The sequence below is a fragment of the Pygocentrus nattereri genome, chromosome 2 (assembly GCF_015220715.1).
Source record: "Pygocentrus nattereri isolate fPygNat1 chromosome 2, fPygNat1.pri, whole genome shotgun sequence".
In the NCBI taxonomy this organism is placed as follows: domain Eukaryota; kingdom Metazoa; phylum Chordata; class Actinopteri; order Characiformes; family Serrasalmidae; genus Pygocentrus; species Pygocentrus nattereri.
The window spans coordinates 765,255-780,394 of NC_051212.1; the positions used below are offsets into that span (position 1 = coordinate 765,255).

A 15,140-nucleotide genomic window follows, 5' to 3' on the forward strand; every position below is an offset into this window, starting at 1 on the left:
CTGTGTGTGTGTTGTATGGTATTGGTTGTTTTGGCCTCCTGTGTGTGTGTTGTATGGTATTGGTTGTTCTGGCCTCCGTTGTGTGTGTGTGTGTGTGTGTTGTATGGTACTGGTTATTGTTGTTTGATCCTGTTCTTTTTCATCATGTCTGTTCCTCCTGCTGTCCGTATTGGCTCTGACCCTGGACTGTCTCGACCCGGATTCTGGATTTGTCCATAATAGATCGGACTTCTCTCGGCACCTGCGTCCACCTCCTCATCGCTCCATGTTACAGGAAGAACATCACCATGGTTGCCATGGAAGAGCTCTTTGATTAAACAACCCCAACATTGAATGATGTGCAAATCATCTAAACACAAAGACCCCAAATCAAATCTTAAAACAGAGGAATTTTACTGGTTTTTGAAAAAGATGCTCATTTTGAATTCGCTGCCACCAACACGCTCCAAAAAAGTTAGGACGGGGAGACAAAAGGCTTTTACGGTTTAAAGCTCAGTGATTTTCCTGAAGTGGAGGGGGTTGAAGCTCAGTTTGAGCTCCACATCCATCATTAGAAGTGCACAAACACTGACAGAGCACAAGCCGGACTGCACTGTCAGCATGAGCTGCTCAGCTTTACATCACAGCACTGATACACTGTTCACAGGAGTTTGTTTATAATATAAACACAGAAATACGTCTTCCTCACAAACAACTTTATTATAGCCCGGTGGACTGAGAGCAGAACTTTAAACAATCACAAAATGAACAGAAATGAGTTGATTATACTTTAATAAAGCAGAGGAACTCAGGATAAACAGCCCTCTTACATCACTGCGCAAAACTGGGAAAAGCCACACTAAATAATACAGAATAAACAAAAGTTTAGGAAAAAGTTAGAAATATACTTTTATACTTCATACCAAACAAAACCCTGATAGAAAAACAAACAAAACCCTGATAGAAAAACAAACAAAACCCTGATAGAAAAACAAACAAAACCCTGATAGAAAAACAAACAAAACCCTGATAGAAAAACAAAAAAAACCCTGATAGAAAAACAAACAAAACCCTGATAGAAAAACAAACAAAACCCTGGTGATATCTCACGACTGAGGGGGTCTGGCCACTGGGTGAACTGGACATGACCCAGAGGCACTTAGCCTTCACCCTCCTAGTACTGGTGTTATCTCACGACTGAGGGGGTCTGGCTACTGGGTGAACTGGACATGACCCAGAGGCACTTAGCCTTCACCCTCCTAGTACTGGTGATATCTCACGACTGAGGGGGTCTGGCTACTGGGTGAACTGGACATGACCCAGAGGTAAACTGGTAAAAGCCAGACTAAATTAATTTGGTCTGCAGGCCTGACGTAGCATTATTGCTGAAATACAGTTTAATCACAACAAAGCACATTTACTAAATCTATATTTCTATGAACAATATCATCCTCATGCATAGTTTTTAATGCATACAGTAAAACAGAATAAGCGATAAAAGTTTAGTATAAAGTTAGAAATATACTGTTTTACTTTAGTCTATGATGCATGATCTAGTCTCTATAACTATAATCTAATGAACTGCTTTAATTCAGAAAGTCAGTCCTCTGGAGGCTGTGGGGACCAGCTGTCAGTAGAGCCCAGAGTTTTCATTCATCAGTGTAACAGTGACAGGATATTATCTATTTATTAAATTATTAGTACTGCAGATGGAGCTGGAATGTAATCATATGGATTATTACTGGTAGAAGGATCTGCTACGACAAACACGGCAGTGTGTCTGTGGGGTTTTAGTTTAGATTCAGGAGATTATTATATCACACAGCCGCACTGAGGCACCTTTATAATCAAATCCAAATCCACTATAGGCGCCTTCAACTCCAATCCCAGCGTAGAGCGGCTCAGTGAACGTGGTGGTGAATGTGTACAGGCGGGTCAGTGTGTGTGTGTCAGGGGAGACGGTGTAGAAGGACAGAGTGCCGGAGTCCCAGTCCAGATACACTCCTACCCTGTCAGAGGGGGAGGGGCGGGCAGATAGGACAGTAAACTGATTATTGTGACAGACAGTGGAAGGACGATGTCCGTCATTACAGCAGGTCAGACACCAGGATTGATTGCTGCGTCCAAATTGACATTCATTACCACCTATTGATGCATACGAGCCTGTACCTATGCTGTATATAGCATTACAACAACTGCCTCCTTTCCTCTCGATTCCTCTGTATGACACTGCTATATCAACGCTCATGCCGCTCCACTCAACCTCCCAGTAACAGCGCCCAGTCAGACTCTCCACACTCAGAACCTGAGCACAGAAACCAAATCTGTCTGGATGATCTGGATAATCTGGATAATCTGGATAATTCTGATATCGATGGAATGGGAAACGCTTGTCGTTCCACACACGCATCGCCTTCCTGTTCCCCTCAGACAGAGAGAGATTCCTGCTCACTGTGTTCGGATCCAGAGTGAGACGAACAGCATCTGTACACACACACACACACACACACACACACACACACACAGACACAAGAATCAGAATTTAGAATTAACTACCATTGGTCTCTGTGTTTGCTCACTGTGGAATATAAGAGCTCTGTGTTTAACCCATCCGTGCAGTGAAACACCACATACACACTAGTGAACACACACTAGGGGGCAGTGGGCAGCCCTATCCATGGCACCCGGGGAGCAGGTGGGGGTCAGGTGTCTTGCTCAAGGACACCTCAGTCATGTGCTGTCGGTACTGGGGATCGAACCAATGACCTTCTGGTCACAGGGCCGGTTCCCTGACCTCCAGCCCACATCTGCCCCCCAAACACAAGCATGGAGACGTGTGTGTGTGTAAGTCTGTGTGAAACTATGTGTGTGTGTCTGTGTGTAACTGTGTGTGTGTGTGTGTGTGTCTGTGAGTGTGTGTGTAACTGTGTGTGTGTAACTGTATGTGTGTGTCTTTGAGTGTGTGTCTAACTGTATATGTGTGTGTGTGTGTCTGTGAGTGTGTCTGTGTGTGAAACTGTGTGTGTGTGTTTGTGTGTGTGTGTGTGTGTGTAACTGTATATGTGTGTTTGTGTGTGTGTGTAACTGTATATGTGTGTTTGTGTGTGTGTGTGTGTGTGTGTGTGTGTAACTGTATATGTGTGTTTGTGTGTTTGTGTGTGTTTCTGTGTGTCTTAGAATTAGAATTCTAGTAAAAGGCTGCACCACCTTTTGCCTTCAGAACTGCCTTAATTCTTCATGGCACACTTTCAACAAGGTGCTGGAAACGTTCCTCAGAGATTTTGGTCCATATTGACATGACAGCATCCCGCAGTTTCTGCGGATTTGTCGGCTGCACAGCTATGATGCGAATCTCCCGTTCCACCACATCCCAAAGGTGCGCTATTGGATTGAGATCTGGGGGCAGTGGAGGCCACTGGAGTTCAGTGAACTCATTGTCATGTTCAAGAAACCAATTTGAGATGATATGAGCTTTGTCACATGGTGCATTATCCTGCTGGAAGTAGCCATCAGAAGATGGGTACACTGTGGTCATAAAGGGATGGACAGGTTTAGCAACAATACTCAGGTAGGCTGCGGCATTTAAACGATGCTCAGTTGGCACTAAGGGGCCCAAAGTGTGCCAAGAAAATATCCCCCACACCATCACACCACCACCACCAGCCTGAACCGCTGATACAACGCAGGATGGATCCAGGCTTTCATGCTGACCCGACCATCTGAATGTCGCAGCTGAAATCGAGACTCGTCACACCAGGCAACATTTTTCCAGTCTTCTAATGTCCGATTTCGATGAGTCCGTGCTGATTGTAGTCTCAGTTTCCTGTTCTTAGCTGACAGGAGTGGCACCTGGTCTGGTCTTCTGCTGCTGTAGACCATCTTCTTCAAGGTTCGACGTGTTGCGCGTTCAGAGATGGTGTTCTGCATTCCTTGGTTGTAACAAGTGGTTATTTGAGTTCCTGTTGCCTTTCTATCATCTGGAACCAGTCTGCCCATTCTCCTCTGACCTCGCACATCAACAAGGCATTTTCGTCCACACAACTGACCGCTCACTGAATATTTCCTCTTTTTCGGACCGTTCTCTGTAAACCCTAGAGATGGTTGAACGTGAAAATCCCAGCAGATAAGCAGTTTCTGAAATACTCAGACCAGCCCGTCTGGCTCCAACAACCACGCCACATTCAAAGTCCCTTAAATCCCCTTTCTTCCCCGTTCTGATGCTCGGCCTGCACTTCAGCAAGTCGTCTTGACCACCTCTACAGGCCTAAATGCAGTGAGCTGCGGCCGTGTGATTGGCTGATCAGCTATTTGTGTTAACAAGCAACTTGTACCTAATAAAGGGGCTGGTGAGTGTACATGCACACTAGTGAACACACACACTAGGGGGCAGTGAGCACACTTGCCCGGAGTGGTGGGCAGCCCTATCCACGGCACCTGGGGAGCAGTTGGGGGTCAGGTGTCTTACTCAAGAGCACTTCAGTCATGGACTGTGAGACCGGTAACCTTCTAGTCACAGGGCTGGTTCCCTAACCTCCAGCCCCCGACTGTCGGTGTATCTTACATTTCTTCACTCCTGGTTCCATCCAGATCTCCCCTCCATGATCCACCCTGAAGAACAAACACACACATGCACACACTAATCAGTAATAAGCAGCAATAAAAAAGCAGAAGTAGTAAGTTAATAATAAGCAGAAGTAGGAGACAGAGAGACAGACAGACAGACAGACAGAGAGAGAGGATAGGGAAGAGACAAAGAGAGGGAGAGACACAGAGAGAGAGACAGAGGGAGAGAGACGGAGACAGAAAGACTTGACTTGTAAACCCACTTTATTTAAACAATACTCTTCACAGACCTATCGTCATATTTTAGCCACATACACATGGTTTAACCCCCCACCCACACAAACGGGGGTAAGAAAAAAAACAAGAGAAATTCAAAAAAACAAAGGGAACACTTAAACAACACAATATAACTCCAAGTAAATCAAACTTCTGTGAAATCAAACTGTCCACTTAGGAAGCAACACTGACAAATCAATTTCACAGCTGTTGTGCAAATGGAACAAACAACAGGTGGAAATTACTGGCAATTAGCAAGACACACTCAATAAAGGAGTGGTTCTGCAGGTGGGACCACAGACCACTTCTCAGCACCTTTCTGCTTTCTCGCTGATGTTTTGGTCACTTTTGAATGTTGGTGGTCTTTCACACTCGTGGTAGCAGGAGACGGACTCTACAACCCACACAAGTGGCTCAGGTAGTGCAGCTCATCCAGGATGGCACATCAATGCGAGCTGTGGCAAGAAGGTTTGCTGTGTCTGTCAGCGTAGTGTCCAGAGGCTGGAGGCGCTACCAGGAGACAGGCCAGTACACCAGGAGACGTGGAGGAGGCCGTAGGAGGGCAACAACCCAGCAGCAGGACCGCTACCTTCGCCTTTGTGCAAGGAGGAACAGGAGGAGCACTGCCAGAGTCCTGCGGAATGACCCCCAGCAGGCCAGAAATGTGCATGTGTCTGCACAAACGGTTAGAAACCGACTCCATGAGGATGGTATGAGGGCCCGACGTCCACAGATGGGGGTCGTGCTCACAGCCCAACACCGTGCAGGACGCTTGGCATTTGCCAGAGAATTGCCAGATTGGCAAATTCGCCACTGGCGCCCTGTGATCTTCACAGATGAAAGCAGGTTCACACTGAGCACATGTGACAGACGTGACAGAGTCTGGAGACGCTGTGGAGAGTGATCTGCTGCCTGCAACATCCTTCAGCATGACCGGTTTGGCAGTGGGTCAGTAATGGTGTGGGGTGGCATTTCTTTGGAGGGCCGCACAGCCCTCCATGTGCTCGCCAGAGGTAGCCTGACTGCCATTAGGTACCGAGATGAGATCCTCAGACCCCTTGTGAGACCATATGCTGGTGCGGTTGGCACTGGGTTCCTCCTAATGCAGGACAATGCTGGACCTCATGTGGCTGGCGTGTGTCAGCAGTTCCTGCAAGATGAAGGCATTGAAGCTATGGACCGGCCCGCCCGTTCCCCAGACCTGAATCCGATTGACCACATCTGGGACATCATGTCTCGCTCCATCCACCAACGCCACGTTGCACCACACTGTCCAGGAGTTGGCAGATGCTTTAGTCCAGGTCTGGGAGGAGATCCCTGAGGAGACCATCTGCCACCTCATCAGGAGCTGCCCAGGCGTTGTAGGGAGGTCATACAGGCACATGGAGGCCACACACAATACTGAGCCTCATTTTGACTTGTTTTAAGGACATCACATCAAAGGGATCAGCCTGTCGTGTGTTTTTCCACTTTAATTTTGTGTGTGACTCTAAATCCAGGCCTCCACTGGTTAATAAATTTGATTTCCATTGATGATTTTTGTGTGATTTTGTTGTCAGCACATTCAACTCTGTACAGAACAAAGTATTCAATGAGAATATTTCATTCATTCAGATCTAGGATGAGTTATTGGAGTGTTCCCTTTATTTTTTTGAGCAGCGTATTAAAGGTTTTCAGAAGGACAAAAGCAGCCACCCTCCTCAGTTCCACATAAAACCCCACCCTGTCCCCACACTCGATTAAAGACAGGCAGGTTATGAGTCATCTTAAAATAAGCGTCTTCAATCATAAGCCTAATCCGTACTGCAGGTCTCAGTATTGGTTCAGGGTCCAGTGTCCCACTCCTCTGTATTTTATTCTGCCTTGAAAGCCAGACAGCAAGTTTACCCTGACCTACCAGAAAGTTCACTAGACACAACTTATCTCTATGGGCAGCAACATATTTTGGACCAAAGACTTAGAGACTATCCGTCCACAGTATCCCAGGACCATGACACCAAACCTTCAGCAAGTTTAGCAGACCTGTGAGCCTGACACAGTGTAGAACCAAATGCTCTACAGCTTCCTCCCTCCCACAGAAAGGACACTCAGACCCTATAGTGGGGTCGATATGCGTCACGTGTCTGTTAGCGGCCACGGCACCATGTACAATCCTCTACTGCAGATCCTCAGTGTGCTTCTCGATTGGAGGCTTGTACAGGGACCTCCAACTGCCTTGTGGAGGAGGACCTGGAGCCAGCAAACCCAACCACCATGACTTCTTCAAAACATCCAGTGAGGTTCTGTGAAGATCTTTCACACAGATGTTATACAGTTCCTTCTTGAATACCTCTGCAAATTCAGCTAGTTGTGGAGTCCTGAACGAGAGAAGTGCTCCCTCCTCCTCCTCCTGATAATCCCCTATTTCTGCAGCAATAGGGAGAGAAGGGAAGGTCTCCTGGTCTCCACCTGAGTGGTGCTCTAAGACCTCCTTAAGAGAAGTGGGCAGTGTTGAGATCACACCTCCTATGATTCTCTGTAGCAGTCGAACAGACATAATACCAGTTGTAGCCCTTAGGACTTCACTGGATTTCCAGTCCTCATCAAACCTCATATCTCCTAGTTTTGTAATACCTGCCCTTTGAAAGCACAGGCAGATACTTCTGAAGGGCAGCTCAGTGACTGGAATTAAAGGGCTCTAGAGAGTCTCCTCTTCAACAAGAAAACAAAGCTGAACCTCAGAGCTGATAGTCCTGCCTGCCAAGGCATCACATCACAAACGAAGAAAAGATTATCCAATATGGTGGGACCGGGTGTACAGTAAGTCTGATTAGCATGCACTACCAAATCTGTGTATTGCTTCAGTCTATTGGAAAGACATGTAGACAATATTTAACAGTCAGTGTAAAGTAGGGCCACAGGCCTCCAGTTCTTCAGAAGTCCCAAATTGCCCTTCTTAGGGAGAAGAGATAACAGTGCCCGTGTACAGCTAAGGGGCAGCTGTATCGCTTCTCGACGTAAAAACTTCAAACAAGTCCATTCCAATAATGTTCCAAAAACTCTTGTAAAATTCAGCAGGCAGTCCATCAAGGCCTGGTGAACGTCCAGTGGCGAGTTGTTGGACAGCAGAAGTTAATTCATGAAATTGAATATCTGAGTCCATTGCTTCAACATGTGATGCCTCAAGTTTTGGTAGCCCCATCAGAAGATCATCTCTGCAGTCAAACCTAGTGACACCAACATTGTAAAGATCTGTATAAAAGTCCACTGCAATCTTCTACATCTCAGCAGGCACTGAGGTCAAGTGTCCTTCAGGGTGTTGGAGAAACTGCATAGGATTTTGATGATTCCCCTTCTGCTCCAAGCTGAAGGAGAAGGCAGCTGGGGTATCTATATCTTTAATACAGAGACAGAGAGAGAGCGAGAGAGAGAGAGAGACAGAGAAAGACAGAGAGAGAGAAAGAGAGAGAGAGAGAGAGACAGAGAGAAAGAGAGACAGAGAGAGAGAGAGACAGAGACAGAGACACAGAGAGACAGAGAGAGAGGCACAGAGAGACAGGGAGAGAGAGAGGGAGAGAGAGCGAAAGAGAGACACAGAGAGAAAGAGAGAGAGAGAAAGAGACACAGAGAGAAAGAGACACAGAGAGAGAGAGAGAAAGAGACAGAGAGAAAGAGAGACACAGAGAGAAAGAGAGAGAGAGAGAGAGAGAGAGAGAGAGAGAGAGAGAGAGAGAGAGGCACAGAGAGACAGGGATAGAGAGAGAGAGAAAGAGAGACACAGAGAGAAAGAGAGACACAGAGAGAAAGAGAGAGAGAGAGAGAGAGAGACAGAGAGAGAGGCACAGAGAGACAGGGATAGAGAGAGAGAGAAAGAGAGACACAGAGAGAAAGAGAGACACAGAGAGAAAGAGACAGAGAGAAAGAGAGACACAGAGAGAAAGAGAGAGAGAGAGAGAGAGAGAGAGAGACAGAGAGACAGAGAGAGAGGCACAGAGAGACAGGGATAGAGAGAGAGAGAAAGAGAGACACAGAGAGAAAGAGAGACACAGAGAGAAAGAGAGAGAGAAAGAGAGACACAGAGAGAAAGACAGACAGAGAGAGAGAGAGAGAGAGAGAGAGAGAGAGAGAGAGAAAGAAAGACCTTCTACTCCCACAAGTTCACATCAATTTCCTCCAAGCCAACAAGTACATCTAGAGCCCAGTGTCGAAGATACAAACAGAGCAGAAAGAAGAACCACAGCAAAGCTGGACAAAACCCAAACACACGGCCATCAAGACACACCCCAAGTCCTGCAGATGGAGCAACTCCACAAGCCCTCCATCTGAGACCTCGACACCACACCCCTCACTTACCAGAACAGCCAGATAGGCAAATGAGGCACTGTAACAACCCCAGCCTCCCACCTATAGCAGGAACACACACTGCACCACTGCCCCAGGGCCCTGCTCCACCTCCCCAACAACTCCAGACCAGGCCAGAAGCACTGACCTACGCTCAGGCTGTCAGCAGACCAGCAAACCCTTATAACTCTGAGCTCAGAGACGTACAGCAGACGCTCAGCCAAACCTGCACTAGTCTAATGGAACATGGTCTGTGGTAAGAGTCACATTCCCATAAAGGTAAAGGACATTAACAGACACTGTGAATTAAAAAAAAAATAACGCATATAACTCAATTTAAGTTTGGTGATTAAAACATCAAATTCTGAATATGAATAGTATGAACAGTAACACACTTCAGCTTGAACAGAATGACATCCTTTCGCATTTCTGTATGGAATATTCAAGGTTCAATCTCCTCTTCACTCGGTTTAAAAAGTAGAAACCCTGATTTTTTGAAGGAAGTAAGAAATGTTGATGTATTAATTTTACATGGTGTAGAGGAGATGAACCCACTGGTTGTACCCCAGGCTACATAGAGAGAGAGTTGAGGTGGCTGTGGAAAACCTCAACAGAATCTTTGCTCATGCAACACAAACTTCAAATCTGACTGTTAAGAAAAACAAACCAAAGAGCTGTCAGTCAAACAAATGGTTTGATCAGGACTGCAAAAAAAAGAGGAAAGAAGTTTGAAATTTATCCAATCAGAAACACAGAGAACCAATTAATCAGGAACTGTGCACATTATTATTATTATTATTATTATTATTATTGTTATTAAATCAATGTATTCTCACAGTAAATGTGCAGTGAAAATTGGAACAATCAGAACTGGGTTCTCTCCACAGTCGCGAGGAGTGAGACAGGGCTGCAGCCTGAGCCCCACCCTGTTCAACATATACATCAATGAACTGGCTGGAAAACTTGACCAGTGTGATGAAGTACCCGGCCTCTCTATGGGAGATCCAGCAATTCAATGCTTTGTCCTACTGTCACCTACCAGAGAGGGGCTTCAACAAAGTTTAGAAATCTTAGACAACTTTTGTAAAAATTGGGCTTTGAAAATAAACCATCAAAAAAACTAAATAGTCATTTTTCAAAAGAGGTCTGAAAATTAAGGGAATTATATTTACACAACTGACAAAACCAACACTGAACAATATAAAACACACACTTATTTGGGCATTACTGTTAGTTTGACTTTGACTGTGAAGGAGCTCAGAGAAAAAGTGAGGAGAGCTCTTTCTGCTATTAAAAAAATCAATCAAATTTGAAATACCAATTACAATCTGGCTAAAAATCTTCAAATCAATAATTGAACCAATCACATTATATAGCAGTGAGGTACAGGGACCCCTGACAAAAAACTACTTTACAAATTGGGACAAACATCCAATTGAAGCCCTGCACACAGAATTCTGCAGAATCATCTGCCATGTGCAGAGAAAAGCAGCCAAAACTGTGTGCAGGGCTGAATTAAGACAGTGTCCACTCTTATTAAATATCCAAAATAGAGCTCTAAATTTTTGGAAACATATCAAATACAGTGACCCCCAGTCACTCCACTATAAAGCACTGGCTAGTCAGGAGCTGAACATCAACAGGAGTCACCTGAGCCAGCTGGTCCTGAGTCTCGGTGACCTAAAACCCAATGATATCACCCAGACCAATCAGCCTGACGACACGCTCGCCCAGAAAATCAGACCCAAGAAAACTATCAGCAAACAATAACAAAACTACATCACCGACTGGACTAAGACCAGGCCCTTTACTTCCGACGCCAGCGAGAGCGGCAGCCTGTTACAGCAGCTCCTGCTTACTTTCGTGTTTTCCTACTTTTTCTCTCTCTGTTAGTACGTAAGTTAGTACGTAAGTTCACGGTGAGTTGTTTTTGTCTTATCTGCACTATGGACACCAAACTACTAGAGTTTGCTCTGGTCCTAGCTGTGCTTTTTTCTTTGTTTACGACCGCGTCCGGAGACCACGTGCGGAGCCATAGCTCCATTGTTTACAACCGGGGTCAGCTGTTGGTGCTGCGCCAAACGGCAGTGCTGCCGGACGAGGGACCCGACATCCCCCGCGAGCTGAGGAGGAAGAGACGTGGGTGTCGTGCCGGAGCTCTACGTCGGGCTAAGAGGAGACGCTACAGACCTGTTCTCTGGTCCGTCGTTATGGGGAATGTGAGATGTCTCCCCAACAAGATGGACGAGCTGGCGGCGCCGACGCGACACCAGAGAGAATATCGCGAATGCAGCGTTATGTTGTTCTCGGAGTCGTGGCTAACGGCGCTAACCCCGGGCACGGTCGTCATGCTGGACGGCTTCCAGCTCATACGCGCGGACAGGACAACGAGCTCTCAGACAGAGGTGGTTACCCAGAGAGGCCAGACTGTGCTCTCACTGTGAGCTCTCAGACAGAGCTGGTTACCCAGAGAGGCCAGACTGCGCTCTCACTGTGAGCTCTCAGACAGAGCTGGTTACCCAGAGAGGCCAGACTGCGCTCTCACTGTGAGCTCTCAGACAGAGCTGGTTACCCAGAGAGGACAGACTGTGCTCTCACTGTGAGCTCTCAGACAGAGCTGGTTACCCAGAGAGGCCAGACTGCGCTCTCACTGTGAGCTCTCAGACAGAGCTGGTTACCCAGAGAGGCCAGACTGCGCTCTCACTGTGAGCTCTCAGACAGAGCTAGTTACCCAGAGAGGCCAGACTGTGCTCTCACTGTGAGCTCTCAGACAGAGCCGGTTACCCAGAGAGACCAGACTGTGCTCTCACTGTGAGCTCTCAGACAGAGCCGGTTACCCAGAGAGGCCAAACTGCGCTCTCACTGTGAGCTCTCAGACAGAGCCGGTTACCCAGAGAGGCCAGACTGCGCTCTCACTGTGAGCTCTCAGACAGAGCTGGTTACCCAGAGAGGCCAGACTGTGCTCTCACTGTGAGCTCTCAGACAGAGCTGGTTACCCAGAGAGGCCAGACTGTGGTCTCACTGTGAGCTCTCAGACAGAGCTGGTTACCCAGAGAGGCCAGACTGTGGTCTCACTGTGAGCTCTCAGACAGAGCTGGTTACCCAGAGAGGCCAGACTGTGCTCTCACTGTGAGCTCTCAGACAGAGCCGGTTACCCAGAGAGGCCAGACTGCGCTCTCACTGTGAGCTCTCAGACAGCTGGTTACCCAGAGAGGCCAAACTGCGCTCTCACTGTGAGCTCTCAGACAGAGCCGGTTACCCAGAGAGGCCAGACTGCGCTCTCACTGTGAGCTCTCAGACAGAGCCGGTTACCCTGAGAGACCAGACTGTGCTCTCACTGTGAGCTCTCAGACAGAGCTGGTTACCCAGAGAGGCCAGACTGTGCTCTCACTGTGATCTCTCAGACAGAGCCGGTTACCCAGAGAGGCCAGAGTGCGCTCTCACTGTGAGCTCTCAGACAGAGCCGGTTACCCAGAGAGGCCAGACTGTGCTCTCACTGTGAGCTCTCAGACAGAGCCGGTTACCCAGAGAGGCCAGACTGTGCTCTCACTGTGAGCTCTCAGACAGAGCTGGTTACCCAGAGAGGCCAGACTGCGCTCTCACTGTGAGCTCTCAGACAGAGCTGGTTACCCAGAGAGGCCAGACTGTGCTCTCACTGTGAGCTCTCAGATAGAGCCGGTTACCCAGAGAGGCCAGACTGTGCTCTCACTGTGAGCTCTCAGACAGAGCCGGTTACCCAGAGAGGCCAGACTGCGCTCTCACTGTGAGCTCTCAGACAGAGCCGGTTACCCTGAGAGACCAGACTGTGCTCTCACTGTGAGCTCTCAGACAGAGCTGGTTACCCAGAGAGGCCAGACTGTGCTCTCACTGTGATCTCTCAGACAGAGCCGGTTACCCAGAGAGGCCAGAGTGCGCTCTCACTGTGAGCTCTCAGACAGAGCCGGTTACCCAGAGAGGCCAGACTGTGCTCTCACTGTGAGCTCTCAGACAGAGCCGGTTACCCAGAGAGGCCAGACTGTGCTCTCACTGTGAGCTCTCAGACAGAGCTGGTTACCCAGAGAGGCCAGACTGCGCTCTCACTGTGAGCTCTCAGACAGAGCTGGTTACCCAGAGAGGCCAGACTGTGCTCTCACTGTGAGCTCTCAGATAGAGCCGGTTACCCAGAGAGGCCAGACTGTGCTCTCACTGTGAGCTCTCAGACAGAGCTGGTTACCCAGAGAGGCCAGACTGCGCTCTCACTGTGAGCTCTCAGACAGAGCTGGTTACCCAGAGAGGCCAGACTGTGCTCTCACTGTGAGCTCTCAGACAGAGCTGGTTACCCAGAGAGACCAGACTGTGCTCTCACTGTGAGCTCTCAGACAGAGCTGGTTACCCAGAGAGGCCAGACTGCTCTCACTGTGAGCTCTCAAACAGAGCTGGTTACCCAGAGAGGCCAGACTGTGCTCTCACTGTGAGCTCTCAAACAGACCCAGTATCCACTCTGTCGAACCTTTAACATCCCTGGACACCTCAAAAACCATCTTCCAGACTAAGAAAAGCAATTGGTATAAAGGGGTGAGATCAGACAGACTGATGCCCTGTGCAGGATTTTACTGGCTGTTTGAGTCCATGGTAGATCTTTCTGGTAAAGCAGCCTTTTTGCTAATTGCAGCCGAAGGGCCCTCACCCAGCTCTATATATCCAGCTTGTCCTCCATCCTCAACTGGCAGAAAAACCACAGCTGCCCGAGTCCAATTGTGTTCACTCCAAAAGAAATCTACCACTTTCTTCTGTAGCCTTCTAGTCAGCTCCTCAGGAGGCTCCAAAACCATCATCTTATGCCTCAAAGTAGAGGCAGCCAAGTTATTTACTACCAGCACTCTCCCCCTGTATGATTACCATAGTAATAGTCAATTCCACTTAGACAACCGGGCCGATACCTTCTACACCATACCCTCCCAGTTTTTCGATTGAAATAAATTATTCCCTAAAAACACACCCAAAGCCTTTAAACCCTCTCTTCCACAGATCAGCCCTTCTGGAATTTGAGGAACAAATGTCTCTGCCCACTGACCAATCAAATATCCTTCACATTTACCCCAAATTCACTCTTGCAGAAGATGCTCTTTCATAAATCCCCAAACTCCTCTTCAATACCTCAACATCTCCCTGAGCAGTGATCAAAATTGTGACGTTGTCTGCATAAGCAGACAACGAAGCATTAGTCCCATAGGAGTCTCCTGTTACAGGTATCCCTTTAAGATCTCATCTCAACCTACGTAATAAGGGTTCAATAATAATACTATACAACTGACCCAACAAGGGACAGCCCTGTCGTATACCTCTCTGTACTGGCACCTTCACCCTTAAAGCCCCACCCACTTTTACCATGAGAGATGCATCAGCGTATAGAAGCATAAGCCAAGATTGTGTCCAAAAACTATGATAAGATTCTTCAATCTGGGAACTTCACCAGAATTAAATTTAAGGAATTGAAACACAAATGTCCCAAATCTCTGATGTTTTCATATCAGATCATTTCTGTATTTTCTTTCAAATTCATTTAGAAGTAAAGAAGAAAGTACCTGAAAGTCACTTTAAAAATGCTACATTGACTCAGAAACAGCTGAGAAGCTTAAACCTGTCTATAATAGTTCAGCGAATACAGATACGACTCCATCCTGTAATCTAGTCCCCGATCTGAGTGCTAGATTACGGGAAAGCCTAGACCTTCTCGCCCCAATAAAAAGGAAGAAAAGCTCGCTCACTCTTAAAAATCAGATGCTTATGGAGGAAAAGGATACTGCAGGTACACCATGATATTCTCACAGAGCAGATCTCCATGTATAATAATGCTCTGAATATATCCAGACAGTCATATTTCTCCAGTGTAATCAACGGACTCAAAAATAATACCAAAATATTTTTTTCCACCATAGGCCGACTAATTAACCTGAACGTCTACTGGGGCGTTTAATGATGATTTACCTTCTAAAGTCTGTGAAGAGTTCACAATTCTTTTC

At 47.2% G+C, this 15,140-nt stretch overlaps 1 protein-coding gene across 2 annotated transcripts in view; it reads right to left on the minus strand.

The window, feature by feature from the left end:
* Nucleotides 1-674: 674 nt before the first annotated feature.
* Nucleotides 675-15,140, minus strand: part of LOC108413596 (NACHT, LRR and PYD domains-containing protein 3-like) — a 44,509-nt gene continuing 30,043 nt past the window's right edge. For both annotated transcript variants that reach the window (XM_037532155.1, XM_037532153.1), the window contains 2 exons: nucleotides 4,541-4,587; nucleotides 675-2,463 (listed from right to left, as the gene is read on the minus strand). In XM_037532155.1, the coding sequence (XP_037388052.1) occupies nucleotides 1,781-2,463; nucleotides 4,541-4,587 (730 nt within the window). In that variant the 3' untranslated portion in view covers nucleotides 675-1,780. The remainder of the gene's footprint in view (nucleotides 2,464-4,540; nucleotides 4,588-15,140) is intronic.